Below are 15,969 nucleotides of genomic sequence, written 5' to 3'. Positions count from 1 at the left end.
GTAAATCTATGCAGGCAAACTTACCTTTTTCCTAAATCATATGGATAAAAATCTTAGGTTAATACTGAATTCTTTGCATAATTAAACTCAAATTCCACAAATATTTAAGTACTATATTTTATGTAAAGCACTATGCAAGATACTAAGGGAGAAATGAAGATTAAATAAAACATATTTCTCTTTCTAGATTGTAAGATCACTGAGACTAAGGACACATACAGTAATAAATATAATACCAAATAGAAAAAGATAATTCTATAAAGCAAATACAACCAAGTTATTATGCAAAGTACAAGGAAACAAATATCATTTCCAGCCCTGTAGAGATATGGGGATAATTCAGTCAGACTTTATGGAGAAAGTGACATTTGGACTGGGTCCTGAGAGGCAGATGGGATTTCCTAATCTAAATGGAGTGAACATAAAAGGCATCCCAGCTCCTGGTAGTGAGCAAGACTAGATATTCTATGTAAACTCCTGGTCCCATTTCACTTCTGCTCTAGTAATATCCTCTTTGAACTGCCCCAGAGCAAATCTTGTGCATAACAAGATCTACCAGGCTCTGGTTTCCTGACCAGCTGGCTACGGCCAAGTGAGCAAGTAATACAATCCATCTCACCTACAGTTTCCCTTCCTGATCTGCCTCTCTGGGTGGAGGACTTAACGGAGCATAAACACTCTCCTAGAAACACCTGGCTCTCTTGTATAGCTGCTCTGGTAGCACTGTCTGATAATGTGACTATGGACTAATGTATCATTTCCAGTGTGGAAGTTGAAACCCAGAAGCCCTCTGAGTACAGCCCCTCTCCCTGTGGGTGATGGAGGTGTGTGCCTTCCACCTTGGGTCTTCTTTATAGGGGTAATAGTGAGAGGCTGGCGAGGTGAGAAGGAAAGTTAAAGAACTGGAAGTGATATTTATGGGTTGCAACAGAAGCATTGAAGTGAGTGAAATATGGACATTCATTTAAATATAATGTCTTGGACTCTTGTACACTAGTCCTTGGCTTAGATTTGTCTGTGAAACCCATTACTGAAGTCAGTAAAGTGCCTTTACAAAGAGAAATGTATTAATGGTATGTGGGGAGGAATGAAAATTTAGGTCATTGAATGGAAGAAGAAAGAATTATGGAAACTGATGCTTATTTTCTTTCCCCATAGACTTGTTAATTTTTCTGTATTCACAGCTAATGTGATATATCACAGCTCCATCTACTTTCTCAAAAGAATTCATTCCCTTTCTCTCTCCCCTCCGTCTCTTACTCCCTTCTTGTCCCCTCCTTCCCCTCCCTTTCCCTCTCCCTTTCTTCCTCTCCTTTCCCTTCTCTTTCGGCCCTTCTCCCTTCCCTCTCTTTCTCCCTCCATCTTTTCCATTTTTTTCCTCCATCTCTCTCTTTTTATATATACACACTATTAAAACTGGCAAGACTATTCAAATACAGAGAAGGGAAATATATTCCAGAAACTTTCTCCATCGAAGCCCTTCTCCCAGGCACTGTCTGTTGAATAAGGGCCAAGTTCTAGTGAAATAATGTGAGGTTCTCACCTCAGGCTCTCATGACAGTGTAATAATAAGAGGCTGGTAAGAAGCAGGAGGGAGGTTATAGGGCTTGAGATCTTCATGGGTTGATATTGCTAATAAGTCAGAGAGAATATATGTCTTCCTCTTGGGGTCAACATAAGCCACAAGCTAAAGGGAGAATTAGGGTACATCATTTACTATTTCAAACATGATAGGGTACTGGGTCTGGAGTCAGAGAACTTGGATTTGAGTCCCCATTCTGTCACTTAGAAACTCTGTGACTTTGGGAAAGTCCCTTTACTTCTCAGCTTCCATTTCCTAATCTGTAAAAATAGGGACTATAATGCTTTTATTGAGAGGTAGTGTGGCATAGTAGACAGAGAACTTGCTTTCAGGAAGACTGGTTTGAGTTCAGCCTGTGAGATAAATTGGCTGTGTGACTTTGGGCAAGTTACTTAATTTCTTAGTGTTCTAGCCAACCCTGTAATATTATGGGATGCACAGCAGGTGCTGACTTTTAATGACAGAGGAATTTTCTTCACTGGAAATTTCTAATACCGATGAAGTCACAGGTATGGTCAAAAACAACAATAACAACAACAAACAACCCCCAAACCCAACAGTTGTACTACGCACTTCACAGGGTTGTTGTGAGGATCAGATGAGAAAATACATAGGAAGTTTTTTGTAAACCATAAAAGCTATTTGGCCTAGAGTGAACTCAAATTTAGCAGGCAGAGAACTGAAGAACCAGTCTTCAACTATGAGATAAGAGCATTTGAATGGTCTTTCTGGGCTTGAGATTTTCTAGTGTGGCATTGTACCAAAGCTAGACCCTCTCCTCCAATAACTAATTCATTTGTAAAGTTAAAGGCTAGAAAAGCATTTGTTAAAATGATTTTTCTCCTTTTAGTGTTCTATTTTGTTTTTATGAACTCTGTTATTATGATGGTCTCTAGGAACTTCAAAAGGTCAATGTCACCTGAATCTCTCTGTATCTCCAAGAGCCTCTGTCCCTCACAAGCGAGTGGCATTCCACTTCTGCTGAAATGACTCCTCTGAGGGAGAGCTTAGAGCACCCCTTTTGATTTCTGGACAGCTGTTACATTTAGAAGTTTCTTCCTTATCAGCAGCTAAACTCTACCTCCTCTGTAACTCCTACTCATTGATCTTAATTTCACCCTCTGGCATTATAGAGATTGTCTAAAACCCCTTCCATATGGCAGCCTTTGAAACGTTAAAAGACGGCTATCATGTCCCCTCTTTTCCTACCCCCAAGTTTTATCTTCTCCAGGTTAAATGTCTCTGGTTTCTTCAATGTTTCCTTATCCGATATGGTTTCAAATTAATTATCCTGATTACCCTTCTCTTTACCATGCACCTGTTGGTAATTTTTCTTTAGATGTGGTCTGGCCATAACAGAGATTACTGCTGAGATACTTTTTCTAGAACCTGTCCCGCTATTCATGCAGCCAAAGATAGCACTGTCATTTTTAGTTCATTATTTCATACTTACATTGAGTTGGCAGTTTGCTATTATCCTTATGTCTTTTTAACATGGAAAAAGGTCTCTCCTTCCTGCACTGTCCTAAACATAAGTATAGGATTTAAACATTTGTCCTTATCAGATTTCAAGTTGTTGTTGTCAGATTTCATCTGTTAGATTTGACCCATCATCCTAGCTAACAAGACTCAACCAGTTTTTGCATCAGGGAATCATGCTGACTGTCATGTTAGAATACTACATCTGTGGGAGAATTCTGAGGAATTTAGCACGTAGTCTGTCGTACTCAAAGGAAAGGTGCAAAGACCATCATTGGGGATACTTGTATTTTTCATCTATTTTCATTGATCCGTACTGACTTCATTGATACATAAAAAGATTGTACTGTGTTTCTAGTACAAGTAGGCTGATGCAAATTGTCATACCTGGATGGTGATTTGGTATTATGGTCTCTAGAGGCAAAGGTCTTCTAGAAATCAGATCTCTTTGGGAAATGATTCATGATATTCTGCTCTTCGTTTGGCAGTTTGGGAACACATGCTACTGTAACTCTGTGCTGCAAGCATTGTACTTCTGTCGGCCATTTCGAGAAAATGTATTGGCTTACAAGGCCCAGCAAAAAAAGAAGGAAAATCTGTTGACTTGCCTCGCAGACCTTTTTCACAGCATTGCTACTCAGAAGAAAAAAGTTGGAGTGATTCCCCCAAAGAAGTTCATTTCAAGGTTAAGAAAGGAGAATGGTAAGTATAAAGCAATGCCTTGTTTAAAGCATGACTGCTCTTGCCTGCTTTCCCTTGAAGTGAGAAAAAGTAATGATGGAACGGAGTGGATCAAATTACTTCTACCTCAAAGTTTATTTTGTGGGTCTGCCATTTTGTTTTTGGTGGCATTCCCTCTACCAGTGGAGAATGCAATTCTTATTAGATTTTTTAAAAAATCAACTTACTAGTTTTTTCCCTAAGAGCTGTGCCCAGCCCCACCCCGACCCTATCATCAACCTTTGGCCCACCTAATGATAGATCTCTCTAGCCACTGGGCCCAGTAATGGCGGAGTAAGAAGTTAAGTCTCTCTCACCCTCTCTCATTGACCTCTGAAAGCCCAGAAAATATCAACCCAGGAAAAACCCTGAGCCAGCAAAAAGACAGGGTGTTGCAGTCCTGTAGCCCAGGAAACTTGGGGTATTAATAGGAAAGGCCCCTCTCTCTGGGGAAGGGGAGGTAGTACAGGACAGAAGGCATCCCAGCAAGCCAGCAGCAAGCCCCACCTCAGCATACCAGGGGAAGATCCTGAGACCCAGGTTGGTGGAGCAGGCAAGTGCCAACACCAGGACCGCCCCGTTCCTCCCTCTGAGAGCCTCAATACAAGCAGAGGAACCACATACATCAGCTTGGAAAACCACGCCGGGCAACGGTGTTCTCCAGAAGTGTAATCACCTGGTTCCTCAATGCAGCTCTGGGAAGCACAACTCCAGAAGGGAAAGCTCCAGGCTTACAGACATCCACCAGCAGTGAAACATTACTGTATAGGGCCCCGGTGAGCAGGAGACATTCAAGTGCAGGGGCCTGGTGAGTAGGAAAAGCAGCTTGGGCAAATGCCCCCTTCACTTCGCAGGAGAACTCAACATTTTTTTTTTAGGTTAGGAAATAGGCAATGGCCTATTTCATTTCCAATACGAAAATGGCCATAGATTCTTATTTTGGGGAAAAGGAAGATCAAGGCACAAATTCAGAAGAGGACAACATTGTCAATGTACCTACATCCAAAACCTCAAAGGAGAATATGAACTGGTCTGAAGCCCGAAAAGCCTTCTTGGAAGAGCTCAAGAAAGATTTTAAAAGTCAAATAAGAGAGGTAAAAGAAAAATTGGGAAAAGAAATGAGAGAGGTATGCAAGAGAGAGTCAATAGGTTGGAAAAGAAAGGACAAAAATTAACTGTGGAAAACAAGTCCTTAAAAAGTAGAATTGGCCAAATGGAAAAGGAGGTACAAAATCTAATAGAAGAAATAACTTGTTAAAAATTAGAATGGGGCAAGTGGAAGCTAATGACTCTATGAGAGAGCAAGAATCAGTCAAACAGAAACAAAAGAATGAAAAAATAGAAGAAAACATAAAATACCTCATTGGTAAAACAACTGACCTCAAAAATAGATCCAGGAGAGACAATTTAAAAATTACTGGTCTACCTGAAAACCATGGTGAAAAAAAGAGCCCAGACAGCATCTTTCAGGAAATCACCAATGAAAATTGCCCTGAGGTCCTAGAACCACAAGGTAAAATAGTCATCAAAAGAATCCACTGATCACCTCCTGAAAGAGATCCCAAATTGAAAATGCCAAGGAATATTGTAGCCAAATTCCAAAATTACCAGGTTAAAGAGAAAATACTGCAAGCAGCCAGAAAGACACAAGTTAATATCATGGAACCACAGTCAGGATTAAGCAGGACCTAGTAGCTTCTACATTAAAAGATCAGAGGGTGTTGTATGCAATATTCCATAAGGCAAAGGAGTTTGGATTACAACCAAGGATCAGCTACCCAACAAAACTGAGCATAATCTTTCAGGGGAGGGGATGAACATTCAACGAAATAGGGGACTTCCAAACCTTCCTGATGAAAAGGCCAGAGCTCAACAGAAAATTTGACCTTCAAATACAAAGATTCAAGAGAGGCATAAAAAGGTAAACAGGAAAGGAAAACAACAACAACATTATTAATAGGGGCAAACTGTTTACATCCCTGCAAGGGAAGATGACAGTTATAACTCCTGAGAGCTATAATGTTATTATGACTTTTAAAAGGGGGTATGCTTAGAGGGTGTGGGTATAAGTTGCCTTTGATATGATGGTAAAAAGAAAAACAAAACTAAGTGGTGAAAAGGGATTGTACTGGGAGAAGAGGAAAGGAGGAGGCAGACAAGTATAAATTACATCACATGAAAAGGCAAAAAAACCTAATGCAGCAGAGGGAAAGAAGGGAGGGAGATGAGCATTGTTTGAACCTTACTCTCATCAGATTTGGTTCAAAGAGGGAATAATCAGTTAAGTGTAGAAATCTAAGTTACCCTGTAGGAAGTAGGAGGGGAAAGGGAAAAGAAAAGGGAGGGGGTGAATAGAAGGGAGGGAAGAAGTAGAAAGGGTAAAGGGGAAGAAAACAGTGGAGCTCGGAGAGGAACGAAAAGGAGAGGAAAGAAGAAACTTCTAACACTTAGAGCAATCTCCAAGTGTAGTGGGCTGCTTCAGGAGGTGGAGAATTTCCCCCCATTGGAGGTCTTGAGGTGGAGAGTGGGTATAATGTTATGGAGATTCTTTTTCAGGTATAGGTTGGACATGATGGTTGCAGAGACCCCTTTCTGCTCTAAAAATTCTGTGATTCTCGTATGGGGACAACCCTTCCCCTTCCCCCCCCCCAAAAAAACTTATAGGATCATATCCAGGGTTGGGTAAGAGAGATACTTGCCCCAGGCATCCTTCTAAATAGAATACCAATTGAAAGAAACACTTTGATCCATTATTTAAACAAAATTATACTATCTTGTACACTTGTCATGAGTAATTACAGTAAATGAATATTATCTTATACTAAGTAGTGCTTTAAAAAAATAGCTCTTTTTAATTATATTGTCTGATCCAATTGAAGTATATCAACATGAAACACTGTGTTGTGTGTTCAGTTGACTTGCTGCTGCCCTGGTTTAATTTTTTTCCTTGAAAGAGAAGAGCTGCGTTGGATGAAAAACTATTTGGAGACTAAGCCAAATTTTTTGAGTTAAGGCAGTTGTTTGATCTGTGTTTAGGTATACCTTGTCCCATAGCACTATTCGGTTTAGCAGAAGCTCACTGTTAGATGAACTGACCTTAGAGGGAGCAGTAAGACCCTGTGGAACACTGGGATAAATGTTAAAAATGGACAACATGGCAGAGTCTCTTGCCTTTACAATGAAGATTGGTTATAAGTATTAATGATGGTGTAGCATTTTATCACCAGTTTCCTATTGGACATTTCAAATGCAACATGTCCAAGATAGAATTTATTATCTTTCCACCACCATCCCCTCCTTCAAACTTCCTTATTTTTTATTGAAGATACCATCATTTTTCCATCCTCCCAGGTTCATAACCTTGATATTATCCTTAATTCTTCATTCTTCCTCATCCTACATAGCTAGACCTTTTCCATTTCATTTCATCTCTTACATCTATCTCCTCTCTACTCACATACTTTAATTCAGTTCCTCATAACCTCTCACCTAGATTTTTTTAAAAAAATTATGTTTTTAATGAACTTAACTATATATATGCATATATATATATATATACACACACATACACATGCATTTCCATATATATCAGAATACAAAAAGAATATCTATGAATGTATATGAAACCTTATCTGGATCTTATATGAATTTTGTTTGGACCATTGAGAATTGGGTGTGCTGAAGTCAGAGGTGTACTGGAGTGTGAGAGTTGATTAATACATTTTCACTGTGAGCATTTACACTTTGGAAATTGGCAAATACTACAAATCAAAGCTTGATTTATTGTTTTATTAATTGACTTAAAGTGATGGAGAAAATATTAATAATGCAAATTAAGCTTAAAACTCTGGAAATTTTCGGAGAGCCAGTTGTTAAACATTTACCAGCACACCCCTAACAATCATATCTAAATTGGTCTCCCTCCCTCAAGTCTCTCCCTTCATTCCACCCTTCATATAGTTGCCAAAGTGATTTTCCTTAAGTGTCAATCTAGCCGTGTTACTTCCTTATTCAGTAAACTCTAGTGGTTGTGTATTGCCTCTAGGATCAAGTGGAAATTCCCATGTTTGGCTTTTAAACCCTTTCCTGGCCCCAATTCTTCTTTCCAACCTCATTATAGAATTGCTCCTTTCCCCTTCCTCTGTGGTCTAGTCTTATCTCTGTTCTCCTGGAATGACACACCACGTCCTATCTACATGTCTTTGCACTTCTGACTTTCCCCTGTGCTTGAAATGCAGTCCTCATCAGCTCAGACTGGGGAGATCCCTCTCTTCCTTCAGGACATAGCTTGAGCATTGCTTTCTACAGGAAGCCTTTCCTGATTCCACTCCCTGCCCCCGCCACCCAACTCCTATTGCTCTCTTCCTTACTTAACTTGTAGTTTATGTATTTTCTAGATATATTTTTATCTGTACAAATCGTCTCCCCTTAAACAATGTAAACTTCTTGGGTTATTTCATTTTAGATTTGTTTTCCCAGAGCCTGCCAGAGTGCCTGACATATGTAGTAGTTGCTTAATAAGTGCTAGCTGATTGAAACAATATTGAACACAATTAATTATGTGAGGAGGCATGCCTGTAATGTAATGCTGGTTGTGTATATGCCAGGGTCAGCCTTGTCTACTTCATCAGATGTACATGCTATACAAAAGTTAAATTCAGAGTGTAACAACTTTGCTTTGGTTCTAGGAATCTGTCCTCAACTTTAAGAGCTAATTGTATGTTCCTGTCAAAAATAGATTAGTCTCAATTGATTTGCACTGTCTTGTTTCACTCTTCATTTTTGTGGCATCTAGTAATCAGACATTAGTACCGTAGTATAAGATCTTTTCCCACCTTCTCTGCTTGTCATCTCCCCTTAAATCCTTTGCCCTTGCCCCAGTACTCATTTCCATTTCCTTTCTCATCCTTAACTAACCCATATTAGCATGGTGCCTGTCAAGTAGTAAGCATTTAACTACTAAAGGCTTGTTAACTTCCTGTGTCATAAAATGACAAAAATGCAGAATTCCAAGAAACTTGGGAAGACTTGGATGAAGTGATGACAGCAAAATGAAGTTAGCAGAAGTGACAGAGCAGCGTGCGGAATGAATACAATGATGTAAACAGAGACCAGAATGCTTTAGAACTCTGATTTAAGCTGAGACTTGAAGGAAGCCTAGGAAAGCCAGGAGGTAGAGAGAGATAAGGAGCAAGAGAATTCCAGGCATGGGGGATGGCCAGTGAAAGTGACTGGAGTTGGGGGATGGAGGGTCGTGTTTGAGGAACAAAGAAGCCAGGATCACTGGATTGGAGAGTGTAACTATAGACAAAGTAACTTGTAAGAAGACTGGAAAGGGAAGGGGGGCTTTTGGTGAAAGGCTTTAAAAGCCAAATAGAGGATTTTAGATTCGATCCTGGAAGTGAATGGGAGCCACTGGGGCTTTTTGAAGAAGGGGATGACATGATCAGATGTGTACTTCGGGATGATCCTTTTGACAGCTGAGTGGAGGATGGCCTGGAGGGAGGAGAGGCTTGAGGCAGGGAGACTATGCAGAAAGGGAGATTTAAGTTGAGTATTGATGGGAACCAGGGAATCCCCTTCCCACACACAGGAGAGATTCTTTTTTCTATGTCCTGTTTAAATACCCTTTGGCTTTGAACCACTGCAATCTTTAGGAGAGACCTTGATTGACTGTAGCTAACTCACAATAGGCTGAATAACCCATAATAATAGAATAGATACTTCCTTTTTTTTCCCTGAGGCAGTAGGATAGTGGATAGGTTCTTGGACTTGGAGTCAGGAAAGCCCCACATTTAAATCCTGCCCCAGACACTGACTAGCTTTGTGACCCTGAGCAAGTCACCTCATCTCTCTGCCTTATTTTCCTCACCTGTAAAATGAAGGGGTGAGTGGTCTTTTTCATTGCTCAGTCTCTGAGCTTTTGTTGTATAATATTCAAACTTTGTTTTATCAGGAAGCAGAATTTTAAAGAAATAACCATGTTTAAAGAAAAAATCATGCATTATACCTTGGAGATTTTCTTTATCATTCAAATGCAGCTCTACTGAGAGCTTAGACCTTAGAAAATAAAATTGAAATGGCCAAGAATTTTTCTTAAAGCTTAGCTGCATAACAGATAAGTTCCTAATATTCTGTACCTGTCCATCTTTTAAAATAAACATTTAGGCATAGTATTTAATTGTAAATATACAACCTTTTCCCCTTGAAAAATGGAGAGCAGAATAGTGAATTTCTTTTTTTTTTTTCCAGATCTCTTTGACAACTACATGCAGCAGGATGCCCATGAGTTTTTAAATTATTTGCTAAACACTATTGCAGACATCCTGCAGGAGGAGAAAAAGCAGGAAAAACAAAATGGGAAGTTAAAAAATGGTAACATGAATGAACCTGTGGAGAACAATAAACCAGAACTCACCTGGGTACATGAAATCTTTCAGGGAACGCTGACCAATGAAACTCGATGCTTGAACTGTGAAACTGTAAGCTTTAGAATTTTTTTTCATTTTGAAAATTGTGTGTGAGTGTGTGTGTGTGTATGTATTTACATGCATGATTCTTCTTCCTTAAATGGCAACAAAAATATCCCCAAACCTACTGTAGATGAGGTGCTGTTCTAAGAGAACATCAAACTGTCCAGATGTCAAATTAAATACATGTGCAATATGTATGTTTAGATATATACATGTATGCGTAGGTGGGGAACTCAAAGATAAAACATGATCTCTACCTTTGAGGAGCCTACATCTCTACAAAATATAAATGCTTAGGTAAATCTGCCTGAGTTAGCTAATTCAGAACTTCTTCTCATGTTGTCTAGTCATATTTTTTTATCATGTACTTGTGAAGTTGGGTTTTTTTTGAGCCCAACTATAAAACTTTACATTTATCTTTAGTGAATTTCATCTTCCTTCATCCTGTTGTACTGTTTTTGTGTCCCTGATCAGTTATTCAACATGCTAGCTATTTTTCCCAGCCTGGTTATCTGCAAATTTGATCACATATGATTTATGTGTTCATCTGAGACATTAATAAAAATATTGAAATGCGAATGACCAAGCACAGATCCCTGGGGCACTGTACTAGAAGACTTCCTTCCAAGATGGTAGAAAAGCATCAATGACTTACTCTTTGAGTCTATCCATTTGTATAGTTCTGAATCTAACTCCTCTATCATTTAGTCCTCTGTGTCTTTTCCTTAAGAATAGCTTAAGAAACTTTGTCAAAAATGTAACATGATGATTATAAAAGATTGTGAATTTTGTTAGTGTTGTCAGTACATATACTTATTCATCATTGTAGAAACATCTAAGTTTAGCGTCTAGGTAGCAAGGATTGTTAATTGAAATAGGAAGCTGTAAGATGGTATGCGCAGTTAATAAGACTTATCTCTGACCCTGTAATTCCCCTTTCCACTCCACTCAGTTGTCTAAATCATTTCTTGTACTGTTTTCACGTTATGAATTGTAAAGTTGCTTTGAGGACATATTTGGTGCTGCTAACCTTCTCCCTCCCCACGTCCCCCAGCACCGTGGTTGTTAGTTATGACTGGCAGGAAGAGCTCTAATGAGAGTATTCTATTAGTGCAGGTGGGTGATGTTGAGGACCTATGGGAGTTATGGCAGTGATAGCAGAGAACAGGAAGATTACAGTTATGGAAGTAAAATCAACAAGACTTGACAACTGAAGTGAGGAAGAGTCAGTGTTAGCACTATGGTTTTGAAGACCAAGTGAAAGTTGTGATTGACAGAAATATTGAAATCAGAAGCAATTGTAGGTTTGTGGAGCAAGATGATAAAGTTGGTCTTAGATATGTTGAGCTTGTTGTAATTCTCTGCCCAGTGCTCATTGTTGCTGGCCGTGGAGAGCTTAAATTGCTGTTGACTTGTTTGAGTTAATAAAGATGTAAAAGATAGATCATATTGAGCATGTGTTCTGTCCAAGGCAGATATGGTCCTATGGAATAGAAGATACTTCAAGAGTTAAGGAAAAAAAGTGATCAATGACTGCGTTTGTGAAATCTCACAGTGGGACCAAACTGCAGGAGATTATGCCGAGTAGATTAGCCCCTGGAGAGTTGTCAGCGTGATAAAAAGAATTCACCATTTCTTCTAATTGTGGAGAAATAGCTTTCAGCCTTATGTTCTGGAAAACAATGTTTTTTTCTAGTTCTCATCCTTTGGAAGTCATTTGGGAATGTTGCCCGTGCTTGCTGCACACATGTCAGCAATAAGGATTTGTAGAGACAGGGCTGGTTTCATTCTCCATTCAGAAGTGCCATGGAGAGACTATTTTCTACCTCACCTTGGTAAAGTTACTTCACAATTGAAAAGCTGGGGATTTTCCTTCAGTTTTACACTGGTTCCTCTTTTGCTTTCTTTCTTCCATTTCCTAGGCCTATTGAATCTTAATATATGTACTTTCTTTATGTTTAATTTTGTCCTTTTGCCTCCAAGGTCAGCTGGATTAAGGCTGCCAACTAGTTTTACCACACCTCTTGTTCCCAGGGCTTTTCTTGTGGATTTTTCCCTCTATAGTAGGGGAATTGTTTCACAAGTTATTGCTTTATTTAGTTCCAGGTCTAGAGGGGCAGTTTTGTCTACAGTTTCCTCAGAACTTAACTTTTTGTACGTCTTTGAGGCTACCTCATTGTCATTCATGCTTTTATTCTCTGCATCTTAATATGGAATTGTCAGTGCCAACTATGTAGATAAATTTTAGTACCCTGCAGGAGTCACCGAGTGTGGTAGAAAAAGCACAAGATTAGGAGAGGAGGCAAGAGACCTGGGTTCTAGTTTCATCTCTGACACTTAGTTAAGTAACATTGAGTAAGACATTTTATGCCTTTACTTCATCACCTTTAAATGAGGGATTTGGATAGATATTTTCTAAAGTCCCTTTCAGTTCTGTTCAGTAGTTTGTCAGTCATTATCTGACTCTTTGTGAAAGATTTTGCAGTGGTTTGCCGTTTCCTTCTGGGGCTTATTTTGCAGATAAGGAAATAGAGTCAGATAAGGTTAAGTGACTAACCCAGGGTCACATAGGTAGTAAGTGTCTGAGGTCAGATTTGAACTCAGGAAGATGAGTCTTCCTGATTCCAAGCCCAGTGCTCTATCCACTGTACCACCTAGCTGCCCTTCCAGTACCCAGGGGACTTATCACTCATGGGTCTCCCTTTAGTTGTAACAGGTTCTGTAACACGTCTTTCAGTCAAAGGGCTGCACTTGAGGACCTAGGGGGCCACACGAGGCCGCAGGTTCCCCACCCCTGTTTTAGGTACTTTCGGGCCAGAATCTTGTCCAAACTATAGCTTTTAGTCCTCACTGATAGTTCACTTTTACCAGTTAACCAGATTTAATTAAATAGAAATATAGTAACAGTAACAGTAGAACATTTCCCTCTTCCCCACAATAAATTTTGAACTCACTCTGCCACAAATGCAAACATTCTCAGTGGAAAGAGCAGACCTTCATAGGAGTCATATGTGGGACATTCACATAGAGGGAACACGTGTCCAGAGTACACTCGTGAAGGGGAATATATACAGGAAATACGTGTGACCAGGAAAATATGAATGGGGTGTGGGGAGGGCAGCTCATGCTTCTGATACTGCAAGGCTGCCATTATCTTCTTCTGATCTCATTGTGCCGCTTTCGGCTCAACCACCACCCCTCTCCCCCCAAGCATAGCTCTCCGTGACTACCTGCCAGGTGTTGTGTGCCAGGTGCTCCCTGACAAATGATCCCACTCCCTGGTGGGTGTCAAGACTCTGCCCCAGCTGTTCTCTTTGGCTCCACCATCAATGAGGGTAGGGGACAGGGAAGTATACCTTAACAAACCTCTCCTCTTTGGGGTGGATTACTGCTCTTTTGTCTTGCTGAAAGGAAGGCAGTAATTTTGGTCTGCTTTTTTAGCTTCCTCTTCTATCTGAGCTATGATTCTCAACTGAGGTAATATCCTTAGAACAACCTGTCCTCCCAGTCACTTGATTAATAATCCCCTTTCCTCAAGGGAGGGCCATGGATCTCCTTAGCCAGCATTCTCAGTCAATAACTATGAAGTCCTGTCTCACCTTCTGAGGCGGTGGAGTTGGAGCTCTTCCCTTCATCTGGGCTGTACTAGTAGAGACAGAAACCTATCTTGAAGTCAGGTCTACTCTTTGAATTCTTCTGTTTGACTCTTTTATGCTCCTTGGCCTCTGCTGTCTCCTCTGAGTTCCTTAGTTCAGCTGTCTTCTAACTTAGGGTCAGGAAAACATTTTAGTTCTTGGTCATTAGAACATGCCCAGGATTCTGTTTCCTCAAGTGAAAAAGGAGCTGAGTAGTACTGTAGCAAGAAAGATGCTTTCACCTCTACCCATAAGCCCCCCTTCTCTCATGCAAATAGCCATGGCTGCAGACTTTTGTCACATTTCCTCCCAGTTCCACATCTCCACCCATCTCTCTGCAGCTCTATGATTTGAAGTTGAGTCAAGGAACTTGAGATTAAGAGAAGCTATTGAATGAAAGCAAATTTTAACTTGGACTTAAATAATCAAATTTAAAGAAGACCAGAATGAGATTTTGGTGGGAAATTTTATTTTTTTTAATAATGGCATATATGACTGTGGTCCCTGCTGTTAGAACTAAGTACTTGTGTTGCGGTTGTTTGGTCCTTTTTGCCTCATTGTGACCCCATTTGAGGCTTTCTTGGCAGAGATACTGGAGTGGTTTGCTATTTCCTTCCCCACTCATTTTATAGATGAAGAAACTGAACAGGGTTAAGTGACTTGCCCAGGGTCACACAGCTAGTAAGGTCTGAAGGCAGATTTGAACTCAGGAAGAGGAATCTTCCCAACTCCAGGCACAACACTCTATCCACTGCACCACCTAGCTGCCCTGTACCACCTAGCTACTGGAGGTATTAATTGAAACTAATAGGAGATACATGCTTTGAAGCATGTAGGGGGTAGAGGGAAAAATCTGGATTTGAATCCTGACTCTGCTATTTACTCCATATACAACCTTGGGTAGGTCATTAACCACTCTTATTCATTCCTCATCTGGAATATGAGGAAGCTGAACAAGATCCTCTCTTAGGAACTTTCCAATTCTGTGATTCACTGAAGAAAAAAGAACAAGAACATATATATATATATATATATATATACACATACATATATATTTCCCTAATATTCCTAACATTTCTTGGGCTTGAAAGTTTCCTTGGAGACAATATTTTCAGCTCATGAGAAGGAAGCATGAGTTTGGGAAAAGATAATAATCCTCATTTTGAATATTTTAAGTTTGAGGTGCTGAGTGGTAGAGGTAGAGATAACTTATAAGAGCTTAGAGATGCAGGACATATGCATTTGGGCATCATTTGTATAGAAGGAGGTAGTTGAATCTATAGGAATAAATGAGATTGCTGAGAGAGTTTAGAGAAAAAAAAGTCCTTAGGAGTTACAAGTATCATCTTCTCTTGTAGGAATGTAAACAGTTTAACCTTATTGGAATTCCTTATGATTTCTCTTTCCTGTTTACCTTTTTATACTTCTCTTAAGTCTTGTATTTGAAAGTCAAATTTTCTATTCAGCTCTGGACTTTTCATCAAGAATGCTTGAAAGGCCTCTGTTTCATTGAATATCCATTTCCCCTCTCCCTTCTGCCCACCCCCCCCAAAAAGGATTATACTCAGTTTGACTTGGTAGGTGATTCTTGGTTGTAATCCTAACTTCTTGGCTCTCCAGAATATCATATTCCAAGCCCTTTGATCCTTTAATGTAGAAACTGCTAAATCTTTTGTTATCCTGACTATGGCTCCATGATATTTGAATTGTTTCTTTCTGTCTGTTTGCAATATTTTCTCCTTAACCTGGAGCTTTGGAATTTGGCTATCTTATTCCTGGGAGTTTTGACCCCTTTCAGGAGGTGATTGGTGGATTCTTTCTATTTCTATTTTACCTTCTGGTTCTAGAATATTAGGGTAGTTTTCCTTGATAATTTCATGAAAGATGATGTCTAAGTTCTTTTTCCAATAATAGCTTTCAGGTAGTCCAATAATTCTTAAATTATTTCTCCTTGATCTATGAGACGTTTCACATTTTCTTCTATTTTTTTCATTTTTTAATTTTGTTTAATTGCTTCTTGATATCTCATGAAGTCATTAGCTTCCACTTGTCCAATTCTGATTTTTAAAGATTTTTTTTC

At 39.6% G+C, this 15,969-nt stretch overlaps 1 protein-coding gene across 4 annotated transcripts in view; it reads left to right on the top strand.

Moving 5' to 3' along the window:
- USP46 (ubiquitin specific peptidase 46) overlaps positions 1–15,969 on the top strand; it is a 66,781-nt gene that overhangs the window by 22,375 nt on the left and 28,437 nt on the right. For 3 of the 4 annotated variants that reach the window (XM_027836545.1, XM_027836543.1, XM_027836544.1), the window contains exons 3-4: positions 3,550–3,763; positions 10,034–10,263. In XM_027836545.1, coding sequence (XP_027692346.1) covers positions 3,550–3,763; positions 10,034–10,263 — 444 coding nt within the window. The remainder of the gene's footprint in view (positions 1–3,549; positions 3,764–10,033; positions 10,264–15,969) is intronic. The other variant, XM_027836546.1, reaches the window with a different exon arrangement.

Source organism: Vombatus ursinus, unplaced genomic scaffold (genome assembly GCF_900497805.2).
Source record: "Vombatus ursinus unplaced genomic scaffold, bare-nosed wombat genome assembly UNPS02014818.1, whole genome shotgun sequence".
Classification (NCBI taxonomy): domain Eukaryota; kingdom Metazoa; phylum Chordata; class Mammalia; order Diprotodontia; family Vombatidae; genus Vombatus; species Vombatus ursinus.
This window is presented reverse-complemented; position numbering and strand designations above follow the sequence as displayed.